This window comes from Triturus cristatus, chromosome 7 (genome assembly GCF_964204655.1).
Source record: "Triturus cristatus chromosome 7, aTriCri1.1, whole genome shotgun sequence".
NCBI lineage: Eukaryota > Metazoa > Chordata > Amphibia > Caudata > Salamandridae > Triturus > Triturus cristatus.
The window spans coordinates 1,301,999,735-1,302,014,162 of NC_140590.1; the positions used below are offsets into that span (position 1 = coordinate 1,301,999,735).

General features: G+C 45.4%; 1 protein-coding gene across 9 annotated transcripts in view; it reads left to right on the plus strand.

Annotated features, from left to right (window-relative positions):
- LOC146811945 (eukaryotic translation initiation factor 2 subunit 2) overlaps positions 1–14,428 on the plus strand; it is a 268,399-nt gene that overhangs the window by 25,425 nt on the left and 228,546 nt on the right. For all 9 annotated transcript variants that reach the window (XR_014966807.1, XM_085618911.1, XM_085618918.1 and 6 more), the window contains exon 2: positions 10,947–11,127. Coding sequence is in view for 8 of the 9 variants with exons in the window: in XM_085618911.1 (XP_085475037.1) it covers positions 10,947–11,127 (181 nt within the window). In the remaining variant the exon portion in view is untranslated. The remainder of the gene's footprint in view (positions 1–10,946; positions 11,128–14,428) is intronic.

Below are 14,428 nucleotides of genomic sequence, written 5' to 3' on the forward strand. Positions count from 1 at the left end.
AGCTTCTAGTAGTTCAGAACACACAAATGACCCCTCGCATGAGCTTTCACTAGTTCCAGACTCACTATTAACCCTTGCCTGAGGTTTCACTAGTTCGGTAGTCCTTTCTACCTTAAACCCCCTTCCATTCTACCATGTAACTCCTCTCACCATCCGTCTCCGTCCCTCCTCTCGCCTCCTACCCCTCTCTCCTCCTACCCATTGCAGTCATCCCACTCCCTTTCAACCCTTTCGCCTGCCTTTCAACCCTCATGGCTGTCATTCCATTTCCTGCAATCTTCACCTTCCATGTACGTTATCCCATGGCCCAGTTTCCCCCCTCGCCCTCCCAGAATCGTGTTTCCCTCACCTATCTTTTGTTTTAGTCTGTCACCTGCAATCTCTCCCTTCCCCTCTCTCTCTCTCATGCCCCGTTCTCCACTTCAGAAGCCCACATCTGCCTTCTACTCTTTAACTTCTGCTCTTGTTACCTGCCCGCATGCATTGTCTTTTCTGGTCCCTCTTTGACACCCTTTTTTCACTGCTGCTTTGCTGCCCCCTTTCTCTGAACCTGAAGTCTCTCCAACACCTCTTTTCACGCCCCCCTTCCCTCCTTCTTTCATTGCGCCTCTTCCTTTCTGTGGTACTGTCTCTCCCTCACCTCATTTTATCTTTCCCTCTGTCCCGGTTCAACGCATTGATTTGTCCACATGTACAAAGACAAATTAAAAGCGGTCTTCAGAAAGCAATGGAATCTGCATATTATTTCATGAGCCTAATAGAATTAGGGTTTTTTTTGGCATGAAATACTAATTTAAACTAAACTTTTCATAAATCCTTCTTAAAGTTTTGTTGATGCAAATTTTAGTCCGCTTAATTGCCCTACTTAACTCTTCCCGTCCCACACCCGATATTAAAATATGCTTTAATTTCTTGACGGGCTTGGCCTCACTGACCCTGTAACAGAAAATTTGGTATTAAAGGCAGTGGAGTTCATAGCATTACTGTCAAACATTACCGCATGCATGTCTACTAACACTGGAATAACTGGCGTTAACATGGTTTCTGCTATTCGTGGGCGTTATCACAGGTCACTGCAGCGGAGGGGGGGCCCCAATCTTTCTGTGGGCCCCCTATTCTTCAGGTGTTCACATTCAGCCCAAGGCCCATGAGTATTTGTGAGACATGGGACACATCACATTCTGCAAGAGGGCATCACTTTGCGTTGCGCCACTGCCACTTTTAGTTTACTCCAACTGTTAAATTGTGTTCATTACCAGGAGATGTAATGGTATTAACATTACAGCTCCCGAAAATTACACAACATTTATAAAGCATCTGCATAGTTCTAATGAGGGATACATGGGAGTTTAAAAGGGTACATCTCCACTTGTATTTTTTTTAAAGAAATTTTCAGTCAGAAAATGTTGCTTAGTGAAGATGGAGAAAAAAAGATCAATTGATTTTGATAGGTGTTTTTTTCAGCATAATTAGCCCGTTTAAGCAGGGAAGTGTAAAATAATATCCAAGAGCAGAGTGAAATCAGGTCAGAAAGATAGTGGAAAAGTGGAATAGCATATTGACATGTACTAAATGCACATAGTAACTAGCATTGACATAGCCAATAAGTCTCGCCTTTGGGACCTTTATAAGTGTTTAGCTATGCAACAGTTTGTTGTTGCACCACGGATATTATGCTGCATAACTAAATTCTTATAAGGTCCCAAAAGCGAGACCTATTGGCTATGCCAATGCTTGTTAATTATGATTCCAGAATGTGTTTCTCCCTGTGGCCGAATCATCAGCAAACAGGGTGTGAGCGGCCCCTGAACATGGATCTCTTCTCAGCTGCCTAGTATTATACCGAGGGTCAACAGAGGTTAGAGGACTTGACAACCGCCGCAGGCAGCATTGGACAAGCCTGAGGAGAGTGAGTAGTCGGGCTGACTGAGGCACACATAGGTGACAGAGCCAGCCAGGCTGTTGAAGCATGAGAATATTAAAAGGAGCCTGTGTTGCCAAAAAACGAGTTTTTATAACCTAACAGTTAACGGCTGCATATTTAACAATGGGATTTCAGTCCGCGTGCGGTGCCTAAGCCTCTTTATCATAAATCTTATTGTTGGGAGTGTTAATGAGGAAAGATGTCTGGGGAATGCAGCACGCGCAATTTAATTATAAAGCAAAATTTTCTAAAACAAAAGCGGAGACTGCCTCCTCGCTACACTTACTCTTTACTGCAAGGCAGGCGGGTGCAGCAATTTGGTTACCGGCCGCTCGTGTCTGCAATCAGGAATACCACTTTTTATTTATTTATTTTTTTATTAGCATTTTTCAAAATATAGACCATTTCAGTCATTAACATTTCGGCCCCAGTACAACAACATCCTTCGTCCATTTCCATATCTATGCAGTGTCACCCAATACCCCTCGTTCTACAGTGCATGTATTAATCAATCCACTTGATGCATTTGCAAATATTGAGTCAGGTATTTCCAATATTCTCTTGGTTTTGACCTAGTTGGAAGTTCTTCTTCATACGTTTGTAGAGTATCTTTACAATACGCTAAGTCACATCCATTGCTTGATCTTGGGAGCCTGTTTACTATTCCAGCACAGTGATATTCTCCTTTTGGCCAAGAGCAGCGAAATCACACAATTTGCGCTTCTGAGCCTGCACCCCAGGAATCAGACCCAGCAAACATGTGCGAATATTACATTCAACATTATTGCCCACCATAGCTCCCACTATCTGCGTTACTTTTAACCAGTATTCAGCAACCGCACCACAAGTCCATGCCAGGTGCACAAAATCCGCCCCTTCTGCATTACAGCGGTAGCATCTAGAATCCGTGCGTAGCCCATAACCACTCAGCCGAGCAGGTGTATAGTAAGTCTGATGAAGGTACTTGTAGTGCAGTATTCGTAGATTACCATTAGGTGTTAACATCCCAGTCAGTGAGCAAGCCGCCTCCCACTCTTCCACCGTCAAGGGATCATCCAGACTGCCACTCCACCTCTCCATTGCCTTATATGTAGTTGCCGCTATGTCTTTTTGCAATTTAGTATGTAGCGTGGCACTAAGTGTTTAGCCGTATGATTGGTTATCTCCCACTGTAAGGCGGTCAATACCGGTGGCTCCGCCGGATAAGTTGGATAGAGCTTTTTTATGGCACCCTGCAGTCTATGATAGTTAAATTTAAACGATAGTGTCTGATTGCTAATGTATGCTAGGTCCTCTAATGTACGAAAGACCCCATGTACGAAATACCCCATTTGCGTATAAGTCCCCCATAGAATCGAGGCCCACCTGCCTTAGCAATCCCATTCCTACTTCTTCTTGAGTAACAAATCTCTGGGTGCCAGTGTAGCCTCAGCTCAGGAGCGTAGAGCGGCAGCTTGTTTGCCTTTCTACCCATGATGTGCCATGCCTTATTTGTCGTGTCTATCGTGTTAATATCGCGCTTGTGCAGCGGGGGTCTATGATGGGTTATGACTGCGTCCAACGGAACTGGCTGGGCATCCCCCTCCTCAATTGCAACATGTGTGAGATAAGGGACCTTGTGATACCAGAAATGTGCATATTGCGCTTGCGCACAGAGGTAATAAAGCATAAAGTCAGGGACGCCGAATCCTCCCTGGCTATAGGGCAATGTAAGTGCCCTTAGTTCGATCTGGGCCTGTTTACCCGCCCATATCAGCTGGAGGACCATGGAGGTGATCCGACGGAAAACCTCAGTTGGTGGCTGTATTGGTATGTTATTAAAAAGATATAGTAGCTTAGACAAAACTACCATCTTCACAATAGCTATGCGGTCAGCCAACGACAACGGCAGCTGAATCCAGCGTCTTATTTTCCCTTCCAATGCATCCATTGCCCTCCCATAATTGGTACGAATCACGACTTCAGGGTCCCGATGGTACCAAACGCCCAGATATTTTACCGGTTCATCCTTCCACTCCAATGGGTAGTCCATGGGGTGCGGCTTGGTGCTATCCGTTAAGGGTATAATCAACTATTTGGACCAGTTTATATTGATACCTGAGTGTTGCGCAAACTTAATATATTCCCTCAGTAGAGGGTTCAGATTGTCCCTAGGGTCCCGCACATATAGCAACATATCATCCGCATACAGTGATATGTGCAGCGGTCTCTGTGGAAATTGAAGCGCCGAATAGTGATGCCCCTGCCGAATTTTACATGCTAATGGCTCAAGTGCTATCTCAAACAACAGCGGGGACAGTGGACATCCCTGTCTAGTTCCCCTTTGAATAGCAATAGGCTCCGAAATATATTTATTCACTCTTATACACGCCACTGGCGCAGCATATAACAGTTGTATCCATTGGAGAAACATAGGAGGGAATCCCATTCTCCTTAATACTGTGTGCAGATATGGCCACTGAAGAGAGTCGAAGGCTTTAGCCGCATCTAGGAATATCGCCGCCGCTTTTGTCGTAGGTTTCAAATAATGTGATAGTGCAAAGAGTGTCCGTGTGTTGTGAGCCGTAGATCATGAGGGGATAAAGCCGGACTGATCTGGCAAAATCAATTTGGTCATTAATGGTTGCAGCCGAGTAGCGAGTAGTTTTGCCAGAATCTTATTATCCACATTTATTAGGGACAAAGGTCGGTAGGACTCGCAGCATTCAGAATCTTTATTCGGTTTGAGTAGTGCCAGTAATAGTGCTTCTCGTAGTGTTGGAGGCAGCATCTGCTGTTCATGCGCATTTCCGTACATCTCATCCAAATGGGGCGCTAATTGATCAATAAAAGTTTTGTAAAATTTGCACGTGAACCCATCTGGGCCCGGTGCTTTCCCATTTGGCAGTGATTTAACCGCTTTCGTTACCTCTTCCACCGTGATGGGCAATGACAGATATTCCCGGTGCGCGTCCGATAGCCATGCTATCGCCACGTCATCCAGATATTCCTTCATTTCAGCCGAAGATGCCGTGGGCTGTGACGTGTATAGCGCTCCATATGTATTCATAAACTCGTTTAGTATTGCTTGCGCCCCATACTGCAGTTCTCCTTTGCCATTTCGGATCGTCTGAATAGTCTGTGGCGCACGACCGCCGCATATTTTAGCCACTAAATACTTACCAGATCTACCACCCTCCCCATAGGCCCTCGCCACTTGTCTCTTTGCTATATATTTAAGTTCATCATCGGCATATGCTTGATATTCAGATAACGTATCTCTAATGTCACCCAATATTTTGGCGTCTTGTGTACGCTCGTATTCACACTCCAGTGTTCGCAGTGTATCTTTGCGCATTTTCAGTTGCTGCCGTATGTCCCTGAGAATGCCAGCGCTCGTACTTATGCAGATGCCACGAATTGTAGCCTTAAAAGCTTCCCAAAGCATGCCCGAGTCTTTCATTGTAGGCGCTTTTTGAGCCAAATACTCCTTGATCACCTGACCTATAGTAGTGACATATAGGGGATCTAGCAGGGCCTGTGCGTTAAATCTCCAACTGAAAGGGAGCGGCACATAAAGTGGTATTTCCAGGGAGAGGAGCACCGGATTGTGATCAGACAGCGTCCTTGGCAAGTGCTTCACCGCCCGTGTCCAGATCGCTATGTCCCCCAGAGACCAACCAGTAATCTATGCGGGACCAACTACCATGTGCGACTGATGCATGCGTGGCCTCTCTCCCCTCTGGGTTTCTCACTCTTCAAATGTCAGTAAGTTTCCTATCCACCATTATGTCTTTCAATTTACTCAACGCCCGTCTGTGTCTCAACCGTTACCCCGGATCTGTCAAGGTCGTCACATAGTGCAATGTTGAAATCTCCTCCCCATATTAAATGGGTGTCCTGTAGGTCCCTTAGTTTACCCCATAAAGTGTGATAAAAGTGCGGGTCATCAATATTTGGACCATATGTGTTCAGAATAGCCAGTTTCTGTCCCCTCAGCATACCCGTGATAAGAACAAAACGCCACAGGTCATCTGCAATAGTAGTATCAATGGCAAACTGTAGTCCCTTTTTAACCAGTATGAGAACCCCTCTGGAATATCATGAATATGAGGATTGATGTATTGTCTCAGCCCATCTACGCCCGACACTATTGTGAGCTGTCGGTGTATAATGCGTCTCCTGCAGGAGAGCAATGTCTGTGCAATCTATCCTTATAAGCGAGAGTTTGCCTTATTTTTTGGGGGTTATTTAGCCCCCGTACGTTCCACGTTAGTAAATTTAGATGCCCAGCATTTAATTGCACACCTGCCATCCCCAGCTAGTGATTTCAATGTAAACATCTGAAAAGTGTATTCTCTCTGCCTTCCAACTGAGTTCCAGGCACAAAGTGACCTCAATATACCTTGCAGCATATATGTGGACTTCAGCGATGTTTCTCACGTACCGTGGCCAACAAAACTGTTCCCAATCCCAACCCATCCCCCCACCTCAGCACCCCAACCATGCCAAAGACATATCCCACAGAAGAAAAAGAACATAAACTGAGTTTGGGGAGTACCCGCGTCGGGGGTCCACCAAGATCACACACCTCCATCCAACTAAATGGATGTGGACAGGTATACTTTAAGATTTGGAGCTGAATAATTCCTGTAACATTACTTTTGGCCTGCTAACGTACATCTTATCTCTACGTATCCACATATCCCAACAGAGCAATCAGCCCCGTGCTACCCCATATCTGCTTGCCAGCGTGCAGTGACTCCCATCTCTAGGCAATGCACCAACATCTGAGTCCAGCGGTGCTGCACCAAGGTGCAACTCTCAATTTAAGCGCAGCCCCCTGCCCCAATTATCCCAGCCGCCCCCGTCATTCCTTATACAAATGATCCCATTGCTCCCAGGCAGATTCCAGCAGTGTTAGTCCATACAGTAGTGGCCTTGCAGTTCAATGTCTTACCGCCCCTGTCATTAATCGTCAGCGTCCCCGGCCCTACCAGGCCTGTTCGCAGCGGGAATCGAGTCCCATCCACCAGTCTGTGCGCAGTGATATCATATATCATATCTTATACTTAGTCTCCGCCAGTCCTGCATAGCCCCCAGCCAGTGTGGATTATTGGGGTTCACCCCCCTATCCAGGAGACCTAGTGCGCTGTCTTTGCCGCAGCATGTTCAACAGCCATCGCAGTCCCACATGCCCAGCACTCAAGGTGAGATCTTCTCTTAATCCGAGTCTCGGTGCTGTTCCATTCGTTTTTGTTCCTTGCGTTTGGCACCAATCCTTTTAATGAATTCCAGTGCCGCTTTGGGCGTCTGCAGTATTGTTGCACGACCCTCATGGGTCACTCGTAGCCGTGCAGGATAGAGCATGGCATAGTCGATGCCAAGCTCTCGCAATTTCTTTTTCGCCGGATTGAATTCTTTCCTTGCCAGCTGGACTGTTACTGTGGAGTCTGGGTAAAATGTCAACGTATTGCCCTGATGCGTGATATGCCGCTTTTCTCACACCAAACGCAATATAGCGTCCCAATCCCTATAATTAAGGACTATGGGTCGGGGGGGGGGGGGCGCGCCTGGCTTTGGCCACGGAGCCAGAGATCTATGCGCACGCTCTGTCAAAAACATCAAGGAAGATGTTCAGTGCCAAATACATTTCTGATCCGTTCTTCCACGTACGTTTCCATCCGCCCAGTATTGGTGGACTCCGGAACCCCCGTGATTTGGACGTTCTTGCGCTGGGATCTCTCTTCCAAATCGTCTGCCTTATTTTTAATTACTTCCAATAGCTTTTCCACTTCCACACATTTTTGGGCCGTGACCTGCGACACATCCTCCACCTCCGCAATGCGAGTTTCCGCCTCCACCAATCTTTCTCCGTGGCCATCCAGCTTGGCTGCCATATTGTCGACACGCAGCGTGATGATATCCAATTTACCGTTTGTCCTGCAGGCTCTGTTGTATAGCCTGCAGCACCCCTTCCATACCCGTGGCTACCACCTCTGCTGTGTCAGGGGCAGAGTCCGAGGTTGACGCGACGCTCTTTGCCTGCCGCTTGGTCTCAAATGGGAGCCCTGCTTGGTGCTTATCTGGTTTCCCCATCGTCGATCAATCAACTCCCCAGTGCCAATAGAGTCCGAACCGTGGAGCACCCCCCAGTTCAGAGGACCCAACACACTTCTTGCAAATCCAGTAACTTCGGGTGGCCCAGCGCACAATCCTCTGTAGCTGTCTAGCACTTCAGGTGTCTATTACCACACCACCGCTCCAATTGTATGTCTCTGTTAGCGGTCCCCGTCCACCACACGACACACGATGCAGTCAGCAGCTCCCATCACACTAGTGTTGTTGTGTTTGGCTTATAAATCCTCCTGCCTGGCTCGTAGTGCAACCTTCAGAGAGCAAGTAACAGGCATGAGGGCAGCCTATATCGTACTGTATTGCTGATTAGAGTCGCAATATGCTGGATCGCCGCCCGCCACTGCCTTCGTTACCTCAGCGTTATCGAGGGCCAAACATCAAAGCGCCACCTTCTCAGTATCCGGCTCGCCCTGCCGCTACGTTAGCTGTATGCCGGTCTCCGCCAGGCAGTCTATCTCTCCCTCCGGGGCAGTCAGGCACCGCTTTTATCCACATGGAGCCTGCACATTTGTCTCGCATACCTGGACATTTCCTGGGGCAATTCAGACCTTGACGTCACCACAGCATGGTCGCAGCATGCCGCTCTCTTCACCGCGCGCTCTACAGCAATGGCTCCCTCCGCTGACAGCCGCCATTTCGCGCCATACCGTCATATCAAACAGCTTCGCGTTCACAGCCTCCCAGGATTTATGCACGTAACAGCGCAATGAGTCTCATCGTGCGCTTTCAATTCCTGGGCGGCACAGCGCTTCGTCTGGCTGGCTTCCTTCTCCGCTCACCGCTTCTTGCTGTTTCCGACGCCCAAGGTCCTCAGGGTGGCGCCATCTTGTCCCCAGCCGGCCGCGTCTTCACCATATCGTCTGAACGCAAATTTTGTCTCCTAGAGACACATTACATGCCTCTCTCCATTCTTCAGACGTCTGCGCTGGGGTCCGATCTCGAAAGCAGCCGTTCTCTGCTGTTTTTCAGCCCGCCCGCAGCACAGTGTTTAGCGCCGCATATTTAACTTGTCCGGCGGAGCTGTCTTAGAAGGCAGCCATTCCGCTGTGTGCTCTCTAGCGCCCCCCCCCCCCCCCATCAGGAATACCACTTTGATTCTTCTGCGGGCCCACAAAAAGCCATGCCAGTAGAATTCAGGGCGACTCAGCCGGACTGGACTATGGTGTACTGCTCATGTGGTGGGCTATTGAGCCTGAAACCACTCTTGACCAGAGGTGCCACGGTCGGTTCAGTCACTCTCAGCTGGCCGACGCTGGTGGGGTGGCATGTCCGGTGGGTCCAGTCGCAGAATGATAGATGTATCATTTTAGATATTAGCAGCGAGCTGCCTGTGCTGCTGTACACTGACTGTACCCGGTGGTGACAGGACTGGCCTTAAGCTGCAAGATGACACGTTTGTAAATAAAAAATGTTATGTAGACGAGCAAGGGGCCTTTGTTTTGCTACCATATGGGAGAGGCACCGTCTTTAGTTGACTAATGTAAGTTTAAAAAGTAGTCCCGAAACAATGACTACAATAACCACTGCGTATGTTCAACAGTGGTTGGGGCTGTCGTTCTGGCAGGGCTAAAAAGTGGAAGAGGCATGACTCAGACATGCCCTTGGCAAATGGGAAGCCCGCAAAATGAAGGGACGATGGATACAGCCATTCGCAAGAATATGGGCAGGCAGAAACGCACGATGTAGATGCTCCATGTCTTGGTTCGAGACCATGAGCGCCGTCTTAGAACAGAGTCCTAAAAAGGTACTGATACATAGCCTCATAACCACACAGCCCCAGATATTATTTTGAAGTTGTCCTGTTTTGTACCTTACTTTTGGAAGTTAGAAGTAAGTGCGTTTCTTGTGGACAAAAAAATAATTTCCGTTCTTGGGTGGCCTGATGGCAGTCCAACATTTTAGTTAAAAAAAGATGAGCCTTTTGTTGAAATTGACTATTATGTATACCGTTATTTTTGTGGACTGGTTTGAGTCTCCACAGAGCGTGTGATCAACTGGAGACATTGTTGGCATTAATTAAAATGGGCCTTCTTACTTTGCCTTGCCAGTCAGACAACTCACAGGAAGAGTAAAGTTGAGGTCTAATTATCTTGAAGCATGCAGAAGGATGAGCACAATTTATAGTAGAGGGTTCAGTAAACAGTGCAAAATGTATTGAATCACTGGAGAATTAAGAAAAAAAAATAGACCTTTTGTGAAAAATCCAACTGAAGTGTTCAGCGAAATGGCAGTGATGTCAAGTGTGAAGTCAATATTTTGAGTTCTGGCCATAGGTTCAAGAATGCAAATAGTGTTTGAAAGACTGGATAAAAAGCCTTAAGGTGAACTTACATTTTTCATATTTTGAGAATAGTTAAAAGCATTAAGAAATTCTGTTAGATGAGAGGGTGCAGAAATTAGTAAAGTATTACATAGTCAGAATTTTCCATCTAAAAATGAAAGCTATCAACGCAATGTAAAATAATGTTCTTGGGAACTTTTCCATCTCACTGGTTACATTGGGAGGGCTGAAGAACTTGGGGCCTGATTTAGATGTCGGTGGGCGGTGACGGATAGCCAATCCGCCAAAATATAAATCCTATGAGATTTATATTTCTGGGGACAGGATATCCATCACCATTGTGACTGAGTAATCCGTCGGCCATACCTAAAGCAGACCATTAGTCTCTTTAATGCATAGTTGTAATTATCTTCCTGACCATTCCAATAGGCTGGTTTCGCAGGAATATTGATTACCATGTTATCTGAAATAAAATCATTAGGGTTGTGTTAACCACATATTGCTTTCTTGAATACTTTTTAAAATTGAAAATGGTCCTTTCAAAAGTCAAATAGTATTTAGGTATTTAATAAATGTAACAATATCAGTGAGAAAATACCCATATGTACTTTGTAATTCCAACAGATGATTTTCGATCCCACAATGAGCAAAAAAAAGAAGAAAAAGAAGAAGCCTTTTATGCTGGATGAAGAAGGAGGAGAACCACAACCCGAAGAGATGCAGGTCACTGAAATGAAAGAGATTGAGCCAGAGCCTGCAGAGGACAAAGAGGTTGATGCTGACGAGGAGGATTTCCGAAGGAAAGGTGTGTTACTGTCTGTCACTGTGGCAATAAAATCCGGGTCCAAGTGAAACTACCCCAGCTAATCACAATATTTCCATCTTCCTAGTTGAAATATTGAGTACAACTCTTTTGTGATATTGTCCTTATGTCTAGCGTGACAATGTTGCTGTGCTGTACCTACTGTTACCAATTAAATGGCACAGCATTACTAGGTTATCTCCCTTAGTCTCGCACCAGTATGCCAGCTGTGCCTGAAGTGTCCGTCCAGCATCACAAACTGCACTCCTCCCTTCAGTTTGCCGTCACTGGAGCTGTACATCTCACCCTTCACTTTTCCTCCGTGCATCACTTCCTCCAACTCTTCCTGTTGCTTCTTGCCAGTGCTATTTTCCTATTGCTTCATTTATAGTTGCTGCCGCTTGCCAGTCTTTTTCTTGATGCCTCATTCATAGCAATATTTTGGAGCTCAGACACATTTTCAGTCGAGCTAAAATCAAAATGTTAGATCTTCTCCCCAGGATAACTTTCTTTCAATGGTTAACGTTTAAATATTTTTTTTATTTTACTGTACGTACAGTGTAGGCATTTTTTTGTATGCCCCAGTAATGTCAGGTTGAGTTTCTAAAGAGCAGAGTGTACAGCAATCATCCACCAAAGGACCAGTTACTCTGTGTATACCAACATTCCATGTACTCTCAGGAAGTATGGAAATTAAGCTTCACTGTTTATTTGCCAGTCTTCTTTTACAAGTAGGAGTGATTAGCAAACCCAGCAGATCTGCATTTAATTTGCTATTGTGTGCAAGCATCATTTATGCATGCCGCTCTTTTCATGCGTTCTGACATGAAAGGCAGACCTACTGACTGTGCTTTTCCTAATGCTTGTTTTTAAAATCTCACAATCTGACCGTAAAACTACATAAGCCTTCCTCTACTTTGAGCCATCATTATTGCTTGGTAGGTGAAGTACAGTACAACATTGTTTGCAAGCCAGTACCATATAAAAAAAAACAGGGCCACTGTACCCCTTACATACTGCATAGGTAGCACATTTAGTATCATCAGTGTACGGGTTATAGTTATTTGCTTATTACTTCCAGTTGTCCTCCGTCAGCACAAGCATGAGGGGGTGTTAATACCTTGAGGGCTAGCTTTGCAGTCTCAACCATCATATCTCATTGGACTTAAGAGACACACAGCGCCTTCACTATTACTTCTTCCACTCCCTCAAACTGGCGACTTTACACTGTCCACATAACTGTCTTTTTCCAGGGTTTGAATTGCACTCCACTCAAACACTGATGTCTTATCGCCTACATTTTTGTTGTGTCCTGATATACGCATCCTTGTAGTTGATAATGCCTAAGGTGCTCTCATATCGTTGGAGTGGAAAATGCTTGGCATAAGTGATATGTTTATATTGATTGTATAATAGCAATAGATATTATCTGTAAGCCAGTGTTTAATTGTGGACCTAGGACCGACCTCAGCCCATTTTTTTCCAATCCGGGATCTAGGGCAATCACCCATGTCTACCTCAAATTTAAGTACCTTCTCAGGATGTTCTTTTTGCATCAGCTGTGCTGGCGTCCTGCCTGAACACTCCCCATCTCGATACTGTGTGACCACTGCATATTTACCTAAGAATTCATCTTTCCTGTGTTCCCACTCCAAGGCCTTCCCAAAAGCAATTTATGCAGTTTGTGTGATCTGTAACTAAAACTACGGATCTTAATCTTGAGGCTCCACAGCATGAAGAATATTGACTGAAGCATACTAAATTGCTTTGATTTGCAGACCTTCATAATCTAAAATCCTTGAACGTTTTCCACACCATGTCTTTGCTGGGCTTGGAATGAGAGTTAAAATAGTATACAACAATTTTCTGCTTTATTTGAACTGTAAACTGCATCCTGCAGTGCCTCTGGGGCAGTGCACAATCACACTACTGCCTATTTGAAGTATTCGGAACCAACAGTATCACAAGTGAGTGATCAAATATTGTAGGCGGCAGAATGTCCAAGTCCTCAACTCATGAGCATGCATCCCACCCAAGTAGCCAGTTAATCCAAGAAGCTGCATCATGCATAATGGAATATTAGATTTACTTCTCGGCAGATGGGTTTCACTGCTGCCAGCTACCTGTCAACCTTTGTTGCTGAAGAAGTATGAATGAAGTCTTGCAAGTGACTGGCACCCAGAGTTGGAGTTTGATTTGCTGTGCAAAGGGCCAATTACAGCTTTGAATTCCCCTCCACAGAAAATCACGGGTGTGTCCAATCCTGCTTTACTGTGGCTATATATCCTATTTAAATAGGGAATAAGAAGGTATGAGAAGCCATGGTCATTGATATGTTTGTATGTGTTTGCTAACGTGAAATGGCTATTTCCCATTCTACTATTGTACAATGACAGATCTGCCCTCCTCTTTAATTGTCTGGATGTGATGTAGGGGAGCAACCCTGTGTATCTTGATAACCACTCTCCTTGTGTATGTGCTATATAAGGAAAATAAGCCATGTAACACCCTTACCATCCACAGGCAGTTACCTCCATTCCAGGATCTAGATGAGTCTCCAGCAGCAGTGCAACCGGAGTTATCTTTTTTTTTTTAAAGTACACAGTATCACATTGTGGTTTTCTAGTGTCCTTTAGTCGCCTTATGTTCAGGTGCCAATGCGTACCCCCAATAGATTGTGATTCTTTGTCATGTTTTTTAGGATTGCACTGTCGGAGCCCCTGCATACACGAGTGTGGTGTGTAGCTATACATATGTATTTTCAGTGAAAAAAACAAAGGGTAAAGTAAAATTATAATTAGGGGACTTTCACAGACCACATTACCATTTTGAACTAAAGAAAACAGACAAAGTCACCAGTTATGGTTAGTTTTCTCTGGGCCAGGTAAAATTGAACTGACTTTTGCGGCATGGCCACAGGACCCGCATCACCTTTAACCCCGTGTGAGTTCGTTCCATGTAACTCAACCTGTAAGTGACCGATTGTCACTAGTGCTCTTCCCCATTAACTGCAATGATAACGTTTTGCTGTAGTGAAATGCACTGATTTATTTCTGCTTCTAAAATCCATAATTCCGGTTCTACTCATCTGATTGTATTAGTTTTTGGTTTCTACATTAATATAAAAATATTTTTTTTATAAATTGGTCTGTTTTCTATGGTGTCCATTACTTATTGTCTGTCGGTACTTGTAGGAAAGTGTTCATTTTTGCATGGTTGCCCCCCACCCCCCCCCACACTTTTTGCCTGATGTTGATGCTCTTTGACTTAAGTGTGCCCTGGGTTCCTGCTAACCAGGTACCCA